This window comes from Halictus rubicundus, chromosome 2 (genome assembly GCF_050948215.1).
Source record: "Halictus rubicundus isolate RS-2024b chromosome 2, iyHalRubi1_principal, whole genome shotgun sequence".
In the NCBI taxonomy this organism is placed as follows: Eukaryota; Metazoa; Arthropoda; class Insecta; order Hymenoptera; family Halictidae; genus Halictus; species Halictus rubicundus.
This window is the reverse complement of record NC_135150.1, coordinates 11,547,851-11,568,588: the sequence shown is the minus strand read 5'-3', so window position 1 is coordinate 11,568,588 and position 20,738 is coordinate 11,547,851. Positions and strand designations below refer to the sequence as shown.

At 35.0% G+C, this 20,738-nt stretch overlaps 2 protein-coding genes across 3 annotated transcripts in view; both read right to left on the bottom strand.

Annotated features, from left to right (window-relative positions):
- Window positions 1–20,738, bottom strand: part of LOC143365259 (lachesin) — a 195,693-nt gene that overhangs the window by 24,396 nt on the left and 150,559 nt on the right. For both annotated transcript variants that reach the window (XM_076805287.1, XM_076805288.1), the window contains one exon: window positions 6,996–7,166. In XM_076805287.1, the coding sequence (XP_076661402.1) occupies window positions 6,996–7,166 (171 nt within the window). The remainder of the gene's footprint in view (window positions 1–6,995; window positions 7,167–20,738) is intronic.
- LOC143365261 (small ribosomal subunit protein eS19) overlaps window positions 1–20,738 on the bottom strand; it is a 168,617-nt gene that overhangs the window by 109,369 nt on the left and 38,510 nt on the right. The window lies entirely within an intron of this gene.

Here is a 20,738-nt window from a genome sequence, read left to right as displayed (position 1 = left end):
TCTCCGGCGAAATACAGAGGAAAGTTCTTTCCTCCAGTTAATTAACGAAATAAGGTTAATAGACGCGATGAAAAATCTCGCAAATATAGAAAGATACGTGACCGGACTGCGTAAACCAAAAGTTTCATATGTCGTGAAAAAAACTTTATCCGAGCGGTGGTGCGCTGACTGACGTAATTTCATACTAACGTCCCTTTCATTCGTTACACGGCGTCTGAAAAATAATTTCTTTTTTCCAGATGCCCTAATGAGGTAAGTGGATTTTATAACACTAATTACACTACAAGCTCATGAATCTCGCAACCTCCATCCTACTGTTTCGTCTGCACAGAATACTATCCAATTATTTAAATTGCTGGTAGGCAAGAAAAAGAACGAAACGCGGGTTTTGTAGCGGACGTTTAAGAAGCACGTGACGCAACATATGCTGCAACAAGACGTCACGAGGGCTGATTTTATTTTACCGGAAACTTTGACCCGCTCTGACGTTGGAATTCCATTCTTCTTTTTAATTGCTTCTCTTCCCGTGATTTGTCAAGAAATATAGCATACAGGGTGGTCCGTCAAAAGGTAGCCATTTAAATGTTCTCTTCAAGTGTAGTGATTTGCGGATTATTATGCATTCACTACAGAAATTAGCAGGTGACATACAAATTACAAGAATTAAAAATATTGTCATATTGTTCCTGACTTATTAAAATTATTTAACGAAAGAATTCATTTTTTTTACTTAGATTTTTTACTGTTGACTTAGAAAGCGTCTATTTTGTATAAAAAATATTTTCTATGCAACTTGTTGGAAATGTATTTCATATTTAACAATTTTTTAAATCAAAGGTCACTTCCAGGTCACAGCTGAGAAAATATATGTATATTCACAGTGGGCGAATTTTTGCAAAATTCAAATTTTCTGCATCAATTGTAAGAAATTGCAACCAGACGTTATGTGGAGAGTGTTCTTTCTTTCTTTAATAATTTTAGTAGATCAAAAATAATATATTCACTATTTTAAATGTTACCTACTTAATTTTGTCATGAATTCATCAAATTTGCAATCTAGTGCTCGAATTATTAGAGCTACAGTATGAAAAATGCATTTATTGTCCACATGATGGCTACAGACATTTTTATTGTAAAATAGTCATCGAAAATATTTATTCCTGCTCTTAATCTTATTATCATCTGCTTGATCCATTGTTAAAAATTGTAATCTAAACATTTATACTAAATATATGAATAATCTTAAACTACTTTAACCTTAAATGTTTATCCAGAATTTTGTAATAGTGAAAGAGGATAAATAAAAGTATCCAAAAATATTTAGACATGGAAAAGTACCATCTTGAGTATTTATTACAATGGTTTCGAAACAATTTTCAACGTTACTGAAATGTAATATCTTTTGTCAATTTTTCAAAATTCTACGCATAAAATATGAAACATGGAAAAGCACTTCCAACTTCTTTCAAAAGTATAGAAAAAGAGAGGGTTGCACGCTCTGCAAACTATTGCAACAGTATTTGAAAAATAAAAATACATGAGTCTATTAAAATCCGAAAATGAAAAAAAAATGTTCTCACTGTCACGAATTGTCTTCAAATGAACAATTTTTAACACTTTACACTTTGAGTCTAAATAATAAAATCGAAGAACAAAAATTAGAGGGAAATTCGTACGTGAAAAAGAGAAATACGTATGCCGGCAAAAATAATGGTTGTTGAGTTTCTTATTCCGTTCTGCGAATCAAGAAAATCGTCCGTTCCGCGATTGTCACGAATCGCATGAAATATTTACCATTGCAAATCTTCAAAGTGTTGACCGTTCATTTGAATGCAGGCTTCTACACGTTTCCCCAATGGATTTCAGACACGTTCCGAATTGACATGCTGTACTTTGAATATACATACACACGTCGTTCTATAGGATACGTTATGTAGTCGCATAAGGAAACATCGATTTACGTACCAAACAGCCTGAATATTTCTGAAATTTATATGCTGATTATATTACGCTACGTGTTTGCGCGCAATCATTTTTGCTCTCGCCAATAAATTCTCTCGACAGCGAATATTTTTTCGAAAACTGTGAAACACTGTTATATATACTTTTGGCTTGTTCCGGAAACAGAAAAATGTCTGACAGCTAAATTGTGCGATTTGAAGGATTAAACATTCTGCATCGTATTTATCATTCTGAATATTTCATTTACAAAATGCTCACTCTGATGTCGGCAATTTTGACAAAGCGTTGACAATTAGATGATTCTTATTGATAATTTAAAAGTAAAATATTACTTGGACCAAAAATTAATGTTTATTTTGCCAGTAATTTCTCATTTCGGAAACAACCGAAGGATTGACATTAGCTATTTAAACCTACAGCTCATTGGTCTCAAATGTTACAGTAATTACGTATCACAAAAAAATTATAGTTAATAATATTTATCAGGTATTGCTCTGGATAGATTTTGTAATCATAAATGTTACAGACACGAAAAAATAATAAAAATATATACACGAAGGAAGGACTTCAATTTCTGAATACGAATTTTTCACAAATTCAGTAGAATAAATGTAGAATAGAATACATATTATGCAAATATTTAATATGCCTTTCATTAAACAAAACGTTTCATATATGATAAAACAGATTCAAAAAGTTCCATTGGCCACGCAAACAATCAGGACAAATAAATGTAACGTTAAAAATTAATTTCGTTAAAAAACGTCAATCTCTGCCTGGAATGCATCCAACATAAATAAAATAAATTGAATGCATTATTTTTGTGTTTGAAAGTAATTGCCGCTTGCAACGAAATAATTTTCATTGAAAACGTTTACATTATTGGATCCAATGCTTACAATCATATCTGATACATTGATATTTAAGAAAATTGAACTCACAAGGCCGTGGGATTTATCGAAATTTTATTCGAGGCCTTCGTAAAAATTTGTAATTTATCAACTTAACAATAAGACAAAAACGTAATCTCTGACACATGATGGATACTCTGTATTTTTGTAATTGCATGTAATGTAACGCGAAACAATTTCGACTGAAATTAAAATTACTTAAATTATAATAAAAATAATTTTAATAAAAAAAAAAAATTACTCGAGGGCTTGGGCGTTTTTCATTGTTCTTTGAGATCGCTCGTTCGTTCCTTGAATCTTAAGTTACGTCCCGGCGTGTGTAGTCTTATTACTGTAGTAAATCCTCCTCGTTGCGCGAATAGAACTTCAACTAGGATATTAGGGCCGCTTAATTACCCTATTAATACCAAATTAATGTGGGGTCATATGGCGGTGAATAGCGAATATTCTTTGGTACTTACGGCACCGAACAGCCTGGTAGTTAAACTTCAAACTACATGCGTACTATCAGACGGTAATTAACAGCCGTGCCCCATGAATGTGGAAACTCGGTGTATTTGTTTACACGACCGCGGAATTATACTTAATATAAGTGGCCGAATATCGAATGCCACTTTGTTTTTCCGTGTATCAGTCCCATAAATCGATCGGGACAAATAAGCAACTGCTATGGGTATTAGCGCTTTGTTTATTGGAAGACAATCAAAATAGGATTCCCAATTAGCGTTCTATATTAAATAGAAACTCGCGAATATTCATTAAGGGCATATTCTGGTATTCGCCATTTTCACATGAAGTTTTACGATTTTTTTCAGAGAAACTGTTGAACCTTTTGCATTGGGATTTTGCGCACATATTTATTGGTATTTGAAGTACATGTGCGATTTTATGGAAGTGAGAATAATCAAAGTTACATGAGTTGTAGTTAAAGTATCCAAGTTTAATCAAATTTCTCATTTTTTATATTAAGAAGGATTGTATTGAAAAAGGACTAAAAGGCTTAGTCCCACATATTTAGTAGTTATTCCAAAAAAAAAAAATTCCTAAAAATCACTTGGTCACAAGAAGCCTTTAAAGTATAAATTAACCCCTTGCCTTATAATTTAATTTTGAGCTTTCAGACTAGAACTTACTATTTAATGCTGCCCGACGCTCTCGAAAGTAAACTAATTTATATTACTTTAAAATCAACTGGTTAAGTTGCCCTTACCTGTCATGTTATACGTCAGTTTAGGAAAGTTAAAAACCCGTCAAGCTTCGCATTCGAAATCCATGACGACTCTGAGAAGTTTATCGTTTTAAGGCAAGGGGTTGAAGATAGCATCATGGCAACCAATTAATGAACCATCCTGTACGAAGAAACCGCCAAAAATGATTAAAATTCTCCACAAATTCTTCATTCAATACGACTATGGTATTATTCGAAACATTTATTCATTAAAATGTCACAAATATCTCAAACGTCACGGCGACCACTTGATGGCCCATGCTGTACAAGGTGTATAAAAATTGGTGGAGATTTGTTAAAAAAATGGACCGCAAAATTGATCTTGACCCTTTTTCCAAAGTCAAACAATTTTTTTATTGCATCGTACAGTACTCATTACGAGGGACAAAACTCGCCAAGTTGCCTAAACGAATTTATTCCGTATGTTTACAGGTTATCTAAAAATGGTATAAACGTGGAGGGGATGATTCTACATGAGAAAATATATCGAAAATATGCAATAAATTTTTTTTTCATTTGATGCCGTGTTTTCGAGAAATTAGAGTTTGAAAATTCAGTGAACACGCGTGCTCTTGAATGGGAAGATTCTGACGCGTCTGTTCATGACCTACTTATTCTACTTTTCAAAAACGTTAGGCACGCGAACTTGGCGGCATTTTAAAGTCCATTTTCTCGAAAACGAGATGTCAAATGAAAAAACTTTATTTTATATTTTTGATATATTTCATCGTATAGAATCATCCCTCACCCCGCACACGTTTACTCAATTTTGGGACATCCTGTAGACATATGGAATAAATTATTTTAGGCAACTTCAAAGTCATTTTGAATGGTTGACTCGGAATGGTTGACTTGAGACCAATAGTTCCTTCGAGACTTCTATTCCTAGCGATGCAATGAACAAAATTTTGATCTTGGAAGAATGGATCAAGGTCAATTTTGCGGTCAATTTTTTACAGGTCTCCACCGATCCAGAAGTATGCAGGCTGTCCTAAAAATGTTGTATTTCCTCGAAACGGCTGATTCCTGACGCAATTTGAAGTAACTTCCCTTTACGAAAATGTTCTCCGCAGCTTTGTTAAGGAGTTATTAGCGAAAAACACAGACTAATCAGAGCGCGAATCCTTCTGCTATAGCCTCGCTCTGATTGGTCCATGTTTTTCGTTAATAACTCCTTAACGAAGCCGCGGAGAACATTTTCAAATGTTACTTCAAATGATCTCAGTAGAAACCCCCCAAAAACGATTAAAACACTTCGTCAACCGTAAGCGTCGCAATTTTAAATGAACGGTACGTCTGCCACTAAAATCACTGTACATGCTATCACGTCGACAGCCACGTGCATCGTTTACATCGCGGCGTAAAAATATTACTGCATGCAATAAACCCAGTTATCAGGTTTAATCAAAAACCGTTAGCAATCAAAAGCGTAAAAATTCCAAGTTAACAGGTCGCGCGAGCGTTCCAGCGATGCATATGCAATGCGTGTTACGTCGACGTTAAATATATTCGAATGAACGGCAGCGCCGCCGTTAAACACATTCGGACAAAAGCCAGGAAATATAAAAACGGACACGATCGAGGGGCGCGGCGATATTGAAAATGTCGCGACGACAAGTCCACAAAACATGCAAGTCGAACTCTGTGAAATTTGTAAAATAAAAGCCTGGCCGAGGCACGCGAGCCGTACCAGGTGAAAATATCGGGCACAGCGTCGTCGGCGTGACCGGTGTACGGTTTCGATATTAAAAGCATAAAGTATTGCGAGAGCTCGCGATTGAGGGTGTGTAACGCGACGGTGGAGGAAAAAAAGAAAAAAAAATGCGAGGGCGGAACGGGGGAATGACGAAGGAGAAAAAAGGGAACCGCAGATGTTGCACATTCCGCATTCCGTTATCGGTGTCGGTGACACAAAGAGCCAAGGCAACGATTACCGGTTATAAGTATTGTAATAAAGCTCGGAGCTACGGCCTCCGATGGAAATGGACGGAGAAGAAACACAACGGAACACTGTAAACAGAATGGCCGGTGGAAAAAGCTCGTGGATCCTTTTACGCAGACCATTGTAAACGCTATTTTAGGACAGAAGAAATTTATTTTGAACGGTTCGCCTACATTCGGTCATATAAATATTTATATAAACACTCGGTACTCAAAAAATTGCCTAGATCTAAATAGCGATAATTTCGTAAAAAGATGATCGTACGGCAATAAATGCGGAAACTAGAAGCTTCTAGTTCCGCAATCCATCGTTCATTTTGTTCCAAGATTTTTTTATAATGTTGCGGTCAGGACAATGAAGACGCATTTATTCTCGAAAGTGCTGTACATACAAATGTCTGTGAAAACTTTGAAAAATATTTTCAACGTATTTTTAAACAAATCTAAGTGAAAACAATTCTATAACTTCATGAAAGTATAATAGAAACATGTGCAAAGTTTCAGGCTAATTAATGCGATATTATTTTTAATAAAAAATAACGGGTAATGTAAACCAAGGCCAAACTTCATGGCTGGAAGGCTGAAATAAAGATAATAATAATAATAACAATAGTAAATAATAAAAAGTTGATATTTTTTACCAAGAAAGAAACAATTCCCGCCCCCCTAATCAGTATGTCATGAAGCTTCCCTCGCAAACGTCTGAGAAGATACACTGATGGTCGACGTATCGGTTTGTATCCACAAATTTTTTCCACCCGAGTCTATTCGTTTACTGTCAGAGGGTTTGGAGGGCTAGGCGGAAAGGTGTAACGGAACCACGGACAAAGAGTGTAATGGGTAGCAAACGAAATTAAAGCACTGACGCCTCTCTGCCTTTTTTCATGAGGGGTAGCAAGTGAAAGAGGTCTGTCCGCGGAGATATCCGCGAGTTTTATAGTGTCATTATATACCTGGCTTAAGGGCTGAGGAGGCCCTTATAAGAATGGGTTTGCCGTCTTCCCTTCTCCAGGACACTCTCGGGGCCGGTCTTCCCGTCGCGCTGCAGCTTAGAGTCGCGTTCTCGCCCTCCGAAACTGCCAAGTCGGCGCTGGTATCGCCCCCGTAAACGATATCCGGTGGCACTGTCGGATAGAAATGAAAAACGGATGACAATGAGATGGATCCGACCGGGGCGAGACGGCGTGCAACGCCGCTAACAAATTCGCTCGGCTTTTGGCAACCGGCGAGCTAGCTCTTATTTTAGGTCTCTTGACTCTGCGAAGCTCGCAGGCACCCCTTTTATTGGGCCAACGTGTCGTTGAAGGACACCGGAATCTCAAATCTCTGCTGCGAGACTAGATTTTGCTAAAACGACGCGATTCCAAACCCTTAAGGGGAAAGGACCAGGGTGACGGATGAATAGAGATCATTATAGTTTTAAGGTATTGTTGAGCATAAAATATTTTTATTACCACTGTATACAGGCGCAATACACTGTACTGGCCAGCGTATTTCTTGGAAATAATAAATATTTAAAAAAAAGTCGAAGGACAAAAAGTAATACTGCTTTTAGCAAGTAGCGTAATGGCGTATGTAATTTTGTATGCACTATTTTCTTTTCAGAAATGAAGGTGACCTTGAATTTTTTAAACGGAACGCTGTATATTTTGTTTATTTCATATGGAGGCGTGTGTCAAGACAAATTCATTCCTATACGACACACTGACCACTAAGGTCATACAAGGTCAAAAATGGAAGGCACATTTTAAATATTTCCTACTAATGCGTTTACATGTACACTTTATTCACTAGGCTGCAGTAAATATTCAACATAACTTCCTTGTACATGAATGCATATACAGTCTCTACTCGATATATGTCCCAAATATTTGGCCGATAATTGTCCCAGAACTATTCCCACTGTCGCGGGGTATACCCCATGAGAGGCCTCGGTCGCCGAGTAGTGTAAACATAATACAAATCGGGTGTATCGGTGTGAGATCAATTCAATAACAATCCTTTTGCATTTTTCATCACTTTTTTATGGGATTTTCACCAATATATTCGTGGCATTTTTCTAATAAAAATGACACCACATATGATATAATTCCGATGTTACTTCCCGTTACAATTATACTAACGGAAAATTAGTGTAAATATTGATCCGAATTATACCGTGCTTGGTGTCATTTTAATCAGAAAAGTTATACAAATATATTGGTGAAAGTTTCATAAAAAAATAATTAGTATTAAATTAGTTTTGTTATTAGATTAGTAGTGATTTCACACCGATACACCCGACCCGTATTATGTTTATACTTCTCGGCAACCGGGGCCATTCTAGCTTCGCTGTCCTTTTCTACTTGCCGCAGTGGATTAAAGAAGCCGATAATTATCCCTGGCCAGACCCGTGTTTTGGACATATATCGAGTAGACACTGTATTTCGGTTCCATAAATTACATTCTTGGTAGCTTCTTCGTAACATAAACGATATCTTTACTTATCTCGCCATTTGTATTCGATGTTATCGTTCAGAAACTCTTAATTTTCACTTTAATTCAATGGCAAACTCTTTTATGTAATTGTGTCAGAGTATCCATATCGGTATAAACTATATCGTATTTACGTAGATTACGATAAAATTTTCGTTATATGAATGTTACTTGTCTTTCGTTGTGTCTTTGTTTAAGTGTTCATAAATGAATGTTCAAAGAATTAACTAATTAGCTATGTTAAATGACTAGCCGATGTTCACCGGCTCGCGTTACACATGCGGGAAAATTTTCAATAACTGAAAATGTTGTAAAAAATGTAATAAATGATATTCATATATTGTGTATGTCATTTTGTGCTTGTTTTTTTTTTACTTTTCTAAAATGAAACAGTATTATTTACCAAAAGTGTCGACTTCTTTTACCTGGGAACAATATATCCAAGCAATAATCAAAGGGAAAATGGTAGACAGTTTATGGAGCGCTTTCAAGCGATCAGGTCGAAACGTTCAACGAATCGATTTTTGCCGTTGCTCGTTCGACGGCCATCGCGTTTGTACGCATAACAATAAGAAGAGGGTAGTCCGGTTGTGATTCTCTGTCGCATCTCGGTCGAAACAAAAGACATTTAACGGTGACGGACCAGTGGTGACCCGGCAACCGCGGTCTGTGGTTTGAACTTGAACTGAAAATAGCACGGAACAGATTTCCGTCAGATATTCTAGCCGTACCATGCCAGACGGACCTCTTTCCATGTGCGATGTCAGGGATTTTGATGAAATTGAAAATTAGGGGCCGCGTTACGCCCCTCGTCGTTTTGCTCGCTTCGAATATATTTCGAGTTATACGAGATGTAAACATTTAATACTTCTGGCGAACTAGGTGCACACGTTAAACCTGAGTCGCAAATCCGTTAATTCTCTAGATTTTCATTCAAATAACATGATTAAATTCAATCTTTCAGTTCTCCTTTTAGACACGGAAAATCCCGGCATTTTCTCGAATCTGAGACACTCGCAAACGCGATTCCTGCAACTCCTGCTACTGGCGCGAAAATTACGTATACCGGCAATCATGAAAGTGGGTTAATTGTAAAGCGAAAATCTGAGGAAAGTGATTGCTTATTTAGTTTTCCGTTAATTTAGTTCGCTGGTAAAACTATTTTTGCGCCAGTTAAAATGAAATTTTTGACCATGGGATTTTACGAACAAGAACTCAAGAACTTTAATTAGATGGAACTACTAAAAACTATTAGAAAAGTTGAATTGGCTCAAGAAATGAATTAAGTATAAATTTGGATACAGAAAAAAAAAGAAAAAATGGAAAAATTCTTAAAATACGAAATATATGTGCTAGGCAAACTTCAACTTAAACCGATTAAATAACTCGATAAAAGGAATAGGATCGGACCCTGAATAATCAGACTCCGAATAAAGTAGGATAATAAATTAGTTTCGTCTGTCTTTCAAATAATCATTCTAATTACTGTACGTACGAGTTGATATGACGCATTTTGACGCAGCTAGGAGTGTAATGAACCGCCGCAATGAACACGGCTCATCACGTCTCGAAATCTCGAGATCTCGGGCATTGGTATGTACCACGAAACTTTCGGGATCTCAGGAAGACGTATGTAGCACGATACTGTCGAGATTCCGGGAATTGGTATATAGCATGATACTGTCGAGATTCCGAACCGATCCCACTTGATTTTTTCCGACCTAAGTTGAACCCCTGATCTCTACTGCCACGACTACGATGAATTCGAGCAAGTTTCTATCTATTATATTAGGTCGCAGACATTGTTAGAAATTTGGTATTGTTAGCACTAAATCAATGTTTCCTCCGCTTTATCTATCTCATTATGAAATCTCCTCATAATTCTATAATGTCATTACCTTATATTTATACGTATGTGCTTTTGTAAGTATTTGTCATGTACTTTCTGTGTATTGCGTCATTTATATCTGTTTGTAGTAATTGCGAACAAATGGAAATAACACAACAGCAGTTTTAAATTATTTAACACTAAATTACCGGTTTTATATTTTTTATTTTACAATTATTGAAATTACAGTGACGCATCTATTGAAAATTGTTGAATAAATTTCTTACGAATTTTCGTGCGAAATAAGAGTATTCTATGTTGATTGCAAGGAACGCATTTTAAATAACAATTAATCAAAAACTTTTTTCTCTTAAATATTTTAGTAAGTCGAAAGTAATGTAACAATTTTCTCAAAGTCTTCTAATGCCTTCACGGTTTTCTGTTTCATCTACTCATTTTTGTTATAAGGCCATAAAATAATTATACGAATTGCGAAAATTCTTGGTAAATTCAATACATTTAGTCACTTTTAGTGCTCGGTACGCGGTCAGTGTTAAATGTTTCTTCGATTTTTATCATAAACGCATGAAGATTCGCAGTCTAATCATTTCCCGACTGCGGATCTTCATGCAAAATAAAAATTGTCTGCATCCATTGCGAGAAGAAGAGAATAAATGGAAGCATATTTCCACCCGTGACAGTCGCGATACTTGGAAGATAATAGGACAATGGTCTTTAATATCTCTAGTGATTACAATGTTTGAAATTGGATCGGCTCATTTTTCTTATAAATATTGTAAAATCGGCAGAGTCTAATCATTACTTACCATTAAAGTCTAACTTTTATCGAGTTTATTGGAGCGTTTATTGATCGTTAATTTCGACCCAGCCACCAAACATACCTGAACAAACAAATAGTTTTATCTCTATCGCGGTGTAGTGTCACGGTTCATTCGGTGTTCTTCAATTTGCTTTGTGGATTCGATATACATACACATAGACCACTATGGCAGCGGAACTGCCTCTTTTTTTTTTTGTTTCACGAGCGACGAGGGTTGTTTTGCCCGTAAGTGTTCTGCCGTTCAGATTTCTATCCGTTTGGTGCGGGGAACTGAGTGCGTACAAGTGTGCGGCCGCGCCAGTTTGAGAGGGATGCGTGAGAGCTCGAGGATTTACAAAATGGAGCACTTTCAGCGCGAGTCACAAGTGACCGTGTAAAAGACCGTCTATGACAAGAGAATTCGAGGAATGCAAGTGTCACTGTTTACACCGGCAATATTAATCCCGGAACAACACGCTTTCATTTTACACCGTCAGTAACATCTTGTTATTTTGTATTTCTTAAACATTGTACGACGTTGTTGCATACGATATGTCCGATTTTGTACAGTAACGTTAAAGAAACGTATCTTTTAGCGAAATATATTTATTGATAAAAGTAAGCACCATTTCAACGAACCCCTGCGAGTTCTAATCATATGCGGGGGTCATTTCTGACCCACGCCGATATTTCACTACAGTTTTCTTTCGATATAAGGCGATGGCTCGAGACCGCCTTTCCCCGTATTTCGGACGAAGAAGAAGAAGAGGGGATAGCCGTTTTCTTATTTCGAAATAAAAAGCGTCGACTTATATCGAAATAAAATTTTAACCGCTACCGCGACGGGTCACGAACGATTCCGGCATAGCATACGGAGGGTTAAACAACGTATAATGAATTTCTAATTTCTTGATTGTATTACGGCAGAAGTTGAACTTTTTAGTAATTCGCGTTCCTCATTTTCGAGATTGTTATCTCTATTTTGTAGTTTATTTTACTATCGTGAATAAGTTGTTTTTCCACGAACCTATAAAGAATGTATAACAGTCGCATTGATGGACGTTGGAATAATATTTATTTACAAGTAAAATTGGACATGTAAATCGTGGCATATGAAATGTCCAATTTCAGTTAAATTCCAATTCCGTTCCAATTTTTTTATTATACATACCATTTTAGATTTTATTTTACAATTGTTACTTGTTTTGATTTCAATAACATCGGTAATTACAGAATACCTCGTATGCAGAAAAAATTCAATATGAAGGTATCTGGTGTAAAATTTTGAAAAATTCATTTATCAAAAATAGCAACCACAACTCGTTCAATGGTTATCAAATTTTGAACGAAAGAATTGTACAATGAACAGTATGTAATTGGTAAACGATTTTCACGAAGGTATTTCACGAAGGTAAGCACGTCCTTGGCGAGAGGCATTGTAATGAGAAGGTCTTTAATGTTTAGTCAGTATAATTAGAAGCAATTTAGGGCCAGGGAGATAGGGACTGGGCAAGAAATTGCTAATGTTCAGGTCGTCGGGAACATAATAATTACCCTTACTGAGCACGCCCCTCGATATTAAGTCGCAGTTAGAAAAGAAAAGGGGACTGCTGGTGAAGAAGGGAAAGATGTACACTTCGTTACTCGTTATAGTGCACATTATGTCGGATAAAAAGCGTTGAATATATATGAAGTTCGTGTCGTTCGGAGAAAAATAGTGGGCACATTGTCGCCTCTGTGTCAAGTTTGAATAAATCTTGCATTTCGACCCTTGGTATAAATAAAATATTAATAGTCAGCGCAACTTATAAAAAATCTATAAATACAACTGTTCGGTGGTTACAATGAAAATGATAATGATCAGACTGAAAATTTTATACATTTATGACAGAAAGGAATGACCTCGCTGTTAATGCGACCACGCTAAAATAAACTGAAAATAAAAAAATAATAGGTGAAGTACAAAACTGTGAAGACATTAGAACAATTAAAATTATTAAAAGAAGAAGTACATACTTATCTTCAGTTTTTGACAATTAACTCAGAAAATTTTTATTTTGCACGAAGTCAGTCAAGTAATCATGATTTTTAACATTTCTGACAGACCGAATTAATATTAATTATGTACAAAATGTCAATATTAAACCTTAACGAGAATGAATGTTTTCATTTTAGTTTCAAGTCAATATATTCATTAAATAGGAAAACAAATTTTTTTTAAATTTTATTATCATATATGTAAAATTTATTACGAAAATAGAAGTCTTCAGAGTCGTTAATAGAATAAATAAAGCGTTGTTGTTCTCTTCAATTATCTTTTAATGAAGTTTGTTGAAGGATGTTTTTGTGTTCGTTAAGATTGTTGTCAAGACATTAGATTAAACCAATTATTGAATAATTATTACAAAATGTTGGTGGAGCGTAGAGTTTTCGCCACGTTGTATTTAATTTGGAAAAGTAGGTATGGTATGTGCAATCAGTTTCGTAAGCAAATATTTAATCTAACAGCCGCCATTAACAGCGTTTAACTATAATAAATTCTGTTTACACGTTAATGTTTAGCAAGAAATGAGTATGGTAACTGTTAGCATAAAGGAATGCACGTTGAATTAACTACTTCGCCAGAAATAAATTAATCTACCCGTCATTATTACAGTACATGAAACGCTATAAAATTCATGAAGCTCGGAAGATCGAACTTTACAGCAAATGTGACTAAATGATTATGCGATACGTTGCAGTTGCTGGCATGTTGCATCCAGGTAATGCGCGGAAAATAATTATTTCTGTTTTAATGAGTTTGTTTCGTTTATAAACCATTTTATTATCCATTAAACACAACAGAGCAATTAATGTATTTATCAAAGCAGTTTAAATAAAAAGGAATAACGTTTTACTACTTAGTTTATTATTGTTAGTATTATTTTAGTATTAAGTACTTTAATAATAAATGTAAATTGCTATGCTATTAAAAGGTGACTCAAACTTGAAATCTATTTTTTCGATTATGTTATTAAATTTAAAAAAGATATTAATTTCTGTTAGCTCCAAAATTCTTAATGCTTTTTTTAATATGTCTGTTAAAAATTTATTTTCACAGAAATACGTATTGATTACTGAAATGTAATAGTTTTTTGTTACAACAAGCGCTAAACATATGTTTATTATGTAGAAGCGTATTTTATACTGTAACAGTTACCTATGTATGTAACAATATTTTTCTCAAACATATGTCAATGAAAATAAAATCGGAGTACATACAGATATTTCTATATATTTTATACTCTTTATTGTACACAATCTTAGAATTTTATATCCTCTCCCGCTCGCAACAGACACACAAGGATTTCCGATAGTACCTAATACTTGATTTCGAATTTTATTTCTTCATGTTCGGCGGGAGTATATTAACCCAGTTGGAGTGGAAAAAATTCATGGATATCGTAAATATTTGAAAATTGCTGTACGTTTGAATTTATAATTTAATCGATCATGTACGAAATAAATTTCTTGCGCGAAGTCATGCATCATGCTGGATGAAGCTAGCAAAATATTATTTAACCAATATGTTAGCAATAAGTAGTAATTTCATTTCATAAATTACCAAAACTCAAATCTGAATAAATTTTATACTGACATTAATTATCATATATATCACGTTATTAGTTTTCAAGTAGAAGAGAATTACATTTTCCTCAAATTTTTTCAATGATTAAACTTTTATATCTAATATTTACACAATAAAATGAAACATCAAGGAGTTTATAAAAATTTTACAGTACAACTAATGGTACAAAAATTGTTTACAATATTTGGATTTTACAATAAATGATGGACTAAATTTCGCGAATCGTAGTAAAATCTGCGGTAAGAACACGCCCGTACCTCATTACAAAGAATTAAAAAGGCTAAATCAATAGAGGCATTCGACTGCGATTCCAATTTCTCGGCAAAATCGATTCGTCAGCGAAATAAACGAAATATATACAATTTGCGCCGAGAGACAGCCAAACCAGAATTGCGAACATAGATAGACAAATAGATGGATGAATTTGTTGGCGAGTGCCCAATGACTCAGGTTTTCCTTTTTTTTATTCTGTTCGTCGGGCTCACGATGCACTGCGACCGGCAGCAGGCAGTCGTAAGGGAAACATTTCTCTCGGTCGGGAAAATAAAGAAGCTGGAATTTTCCCGATGCCATGGAACAATTCGTGGAATCCATGGCCGCTCGGACGCGCGGAAAAACGTATCCGGCTGATTACATTATCAAATTCCTCGGCATAATGATTGTTTGAGTTGAGAGATCGCTTGCCTCGGCCCTTTCGATCCACGAATTCGCCACGGTTCATTAAGAAGGAAATATTTGCGAGGCGTTCCGCGAAGTTCATTTCTCGGTGGAGGATGCACACTCCGCGACCATACTATAAGACGCTATAATAAAACCATACAAATGGTGAGTGGTGGTGGTTAAACTTCACCTTGGCAACCCAGAAATTTTTAACTTTTTACTATATAATCCTGTACATCTTGACGAGATAATGCCAAAAATCGAAGTTTCTTATTTGAAAATAGTATATGGACATTTCAATCCTTTTAATCTTCTCTTTACTTTGAATTTGATCCAACCAATTTTGTCACAAATGCATGAAATCCGCAGCCTACCGATCACCAGTGACCGTTTCCAAATAAATACTAGCAGAAGCGGACTTCAATTAATACCTTTAACAACTGTCGCTATACAGGGTGTCCCAGCGTCGGTGGTACAACCGAGAAGTGGGTGACTCTACATGAAAAAAAAATCGAAAATAAAGAATGAAATTTTTTCGTTTGAGGCTTCGTTTTCGGGAAAATCGAGTTTAAAGATCCGTCGGATTCGCGTGCTATAGTATACGCAGGAAGTAGAATTGGTTGGTCATGATCGGACTCAGAGGATTGCTATCGAATATCATGCGTATTCGTCGAAACTCGAAGGCTTGAATGAAAAAATTTTATTCTTTCTTTTGGATTTGTTTTTTTCATGTAGAATCCACCCCCTGTATAGGACACAGGGGGACACCCTGTATAAATCGAGCCTGAAAATTCTATCAAATAATTATCTGTGGTTGCGAATAGTGAGGTTACAAATGATATAAAATATGTTCTGCTCCATGTGTTTGGAGTGCAGAGTGATTTCTCACTGCCATAGTAAGGTGAGTACTGTATATAGTTATTTACTGTAACATTGCTAACTTATAAATAAAGCTTCCATGGTCACTTATTGTTACATCTGTTTTGACTACAGTATCAGCATTTTATTAATTTCTAATTGCAAGCAGCAGTAAGATTACAGTGTATGAGAGAAGAAGTTGCATGGTAAGTCTAAGAATCGTTATTCATTTAATTATACCAAAGGCAACAAGTTATAAATAAGTCTAGCATGGTCTTACACTTTAACTGGTCACTAATCGGTACATTCAGCCTACCTGGCGACGCGATGCATGTAAATTAGCAGCTGTAAAAAAAAACGTAGCAGCTGTAACGAACAAGTACGCGCAGGTGTAGGAATCGGTGTAGCTTCCTGTTTCATAGCGCAAGGATTTCGAGCGATATCTTAAATTTGATCGTTTTATCTGTACCCGAGAAGGCTAAGGGTGCTTGAAATAAATCGGAAATGAAATTAGCCAAACTAGGTCGTAAAGTGTAGTTTATGATTAATCTTATCTGCATATTTCCAAGATCACGAAGAAGTTATCGATCGGGAACTGGGCGCGGGTATCAAGCCGGCGGCATTAAACTCGTAGATTTGCGAGGGCCAATGGAAACTATATTATACGGTGAAATATACAGTAGAAAAACTTCAGCAAATTGGTTGGAAATAAGGCAGTAAACTGTTGCAGTTTTTATGCTAGCGGTGCGCGCGAGCGCACGAGCGTAGGGTTGTACATAGTGTATACAGGGTGCGCGCTCGGTAACGATGGTGCAAATTCACATGAGGTGATGGCTCGTGTAAAAATAAAGTGAAATTGCGCGCTCAAATGTAACTCTTCCGCGTGACCGTATATTTCTGACTGTTCTGACCGCGATAAACGCGGTTAATTGGCCCATGATTGTCTGCGAACTTATCATACGAAATCAATGGCCACGGTGAAATGAAAGACTGAATAAAATTCTCGAGATACATTGTTCATGAGCTTATCACATAAGGCCAATGGTAACAGTAAAATGAAAGATTGAATAAAATTCATGAGACACATTGTAATAGTAAAATGAAAGATTGAATAAAATTCATGAGACACATTGTTCTTACATGGAATTGTTCATGAACTTATAATAATAATAATGATGGTTATGGTGACGATGATGATGACGATGATTATTATTATTATCATTATTATATAGTGAAAGAAATGACTGAATAAAATTCAAGAGACACATTGGAAAACCGATTAAAAAAGTATACATAACAGAAATTGCTATATAACCAAATTGCTTCAACATTTATGTTAAAAGAAAAGTTTAATATCAGAAATTGTCTTGCAATAGACATTTTCAAAGTACTTCAACATATTTGCATTTACTTCAATTTTCCGAGTATTAATAGTTTAATTGGCTCATTTTCGCTTTTAGTGCATTAGTTACAAATTAACAATACTTATGGGTGTATAATTACGTATATCCTCTATAAATAATTACTAATAGCTGATATGAGCAAAATAAATACAGTGGTATTAAATGTACATTAATGATCACTATGCCGTAATTGATCTGTAAATTAGTATTCATATTAATATTCGTGATCTCATGAGAGATTCAGTTATAATAGTTATTGCATTATGTTTGTAAAGTAATGGAAAAAAATTGAAAATGACTGTTGCATTTTTCTTGTAAATATTGTTCAATAATCACGTATTAATGGATATAGCGAGGTAATCATATAATATTAAAATACTTTCATTTATTTGCTCCACGGTTGAAATTGTTTATGTTGCAGAGAAAGCCAAGACCTTTATTTTGTTTTACCTCTTCGTATTGGAAAATAATTTTTCCAATATCGACATTTTCATTTCAAGGTAAAAATACATTCTGTGATTTTTCGTGTATTATTAAATGTATTTGTATAATCACAACTCCAGAATATTTTAATTTCTTACCACAGTTGAAGGTAAAAATATATTATGTGAATTTTTGTATTTCATTAGATATATAATATTTTGGTAATAACGATAAGTACGGATTATTTTTATTTCTTATCAGTAGACTGCGAATTTTATGCATTTATGGCAAACATGAGGAGGTATAATTTGAAAAAATAGAAGAATTAAAATCATTTAAGAACACCGAAATATTATTTTGTGCTTACAAAAACTATTAAAGATATCAAGAAATGTCCACTCGGTTCATGTCGCTTGCAACTGATCTATCAAATTTTTATTTCGCATAATGATCCGTAGGCTACGTATCACGCTCATTTGATTTATTTGAACGCGAAAAGACTGACAGTAGTCGCATCGTTAAGCGAATACAATAGACAGAGAACGCATATTTCAATTATGAGTTAGGTTAATTGTAAGCAGTATTGAATGAAGGTAACTCAAAAGTCTGACTCAATGGTTCAGGGACGAGAAAAGTTCGAAAAATCCTAGGAGTAACGGTAGGTAATCGGCTTAAACTAGGTTTTCATAGCTTCGAGCACTTCCAAAAATACAGAAACGAAGGATTTTAATGATCAAGAATGGAAACTTGTTACCAAGGTTCCTTTGTGCTCTGCTCGTGACGGTTCCATGTCGTCGCAATTCAAATTACGTTCATACTCGAGTGGAAAGATGAAGTGTCCGATTACCATATTAACCTGCCACTACTCTGTGGAGTAACATTCATTACAGGCCTCGCTAATTGCAGTCATATTTCATCGTGCCCGCAATATATGTACAATTTGTACGATTTAAAATCTGTCCAATTCTATCGTATGCATTAAGTGCCGCGAGAAATTGAGAAACGGTTCATATCGCTATAATCTGAAACGTGAATACGCAAACTCTTTTGCGAACTGATATCACCGATCCTGCTAAATCATCGCAATTTATGCAACGTATCCCGCGTTGTACGATTATTATAACTCTTCGGAATCCGCGGAACGCAGAGTATCCGTGCATTATGAAATATAATGTACCACTATTATACTTCAGAAATAAAAATATTCTTTCTACATACATTTTGATAGCTTTTAAGTCGTCACACTTCTGTCCTCTTATTCTGCGAAATACGGTTATGAAATTGAACGCGATTGAAATATGAATTAAGATTGGAGTATCAATTTTATGTAAACAAACGCAGTATGTATAAAACTATAGTATATATGAATTATTTTATACACCTCAAAGGGTATAAAAATCAGAAAAGTTTTCGAATTTGTTCCAGAGACAATTACCGAAAGAAAAATTTAAATTTTTGAAGGTATAAAAAAATGTAACTTTGCACCTTTTGTGTTCAAAACAAAAATTGTTTTCAGTTCAAAATTGCTACAAAGTGGCGGAGATACGTGATTGTTTCGAAACCACAATTCATTATTGCAAATTATTGGAACATTCGAAATGAAAAATTCCAGGTGATTTAACCAGAAAAATGTACAAGAAAAATTGCCAAATCGTGTGTACAATTTCATGCTATAATGTGAAACTGAGCTGAAGATGCAACGAACGAAAATCTGTTTCTTTTGTATTGTGCTTTTAGCTATAAACAAGTATAATCTCGACGTTAATTTTGTTACGTTCTCATTGAATAATTTAGTGGTTTCCTTGATTTTTGGTTACTGCTGTTGACATGCCAGGAATACTATCTACTAACTTATTTAAAGTTGAATTTGAAATATCCGGTGAAGCAGATTTTTATTCTGTGTTTTAACTGATTTGAAACTACCATAGATGTAAAGATCGAAGTTTCCTTTTTACAACGACGGATTTAGTTTGTTATAAAAAATGTTACACTTATTTTTTTATCTACAATGACACATATCTACGGGCTGAATATAGCCATCAAAGTTGGGGGTGAAAGCCCTATTTTTGCTAATATCTCGGGAACTAGAGGGTCTAGAACAATGTTTTTTTTTGTAATTTGTGTGTTTCCGACCAAGAAATGTAGTCATATAACAAGATTTCAGAAAAAATTATTTGTTTATACAATATTTAAAAAATTCATCTTTTTTCTGAAATCTTTTTATATCACTACATTCCTTGACCGAAAACTCGCATTTAAAAAAGATACTATTGTCCTAGATCTTCTAGTTGTCGAGATATTAGCAAAAATAGTGTTTTCACCCCCAACTTTGAGGACTATTTTCACCCCGTGCATATGGATCATGGTAGATAAAAAACATATTAAAATCGGCGTGTGACAGTTGGATAATGTCCCTTTGTTGGACCACTTTCATAATACTATTCCTACCGACACTTCACGTATACCTATTCCTACCGCGACCGGTCAAATGATCGGTCTTTAGCACAACTTATATTTTTTAATATAGAATGAAGATAATACCCAATTTGACAGTATAAAAATATAGTTTCTTTTATTTAGGAGTATATAATGTATATTTTA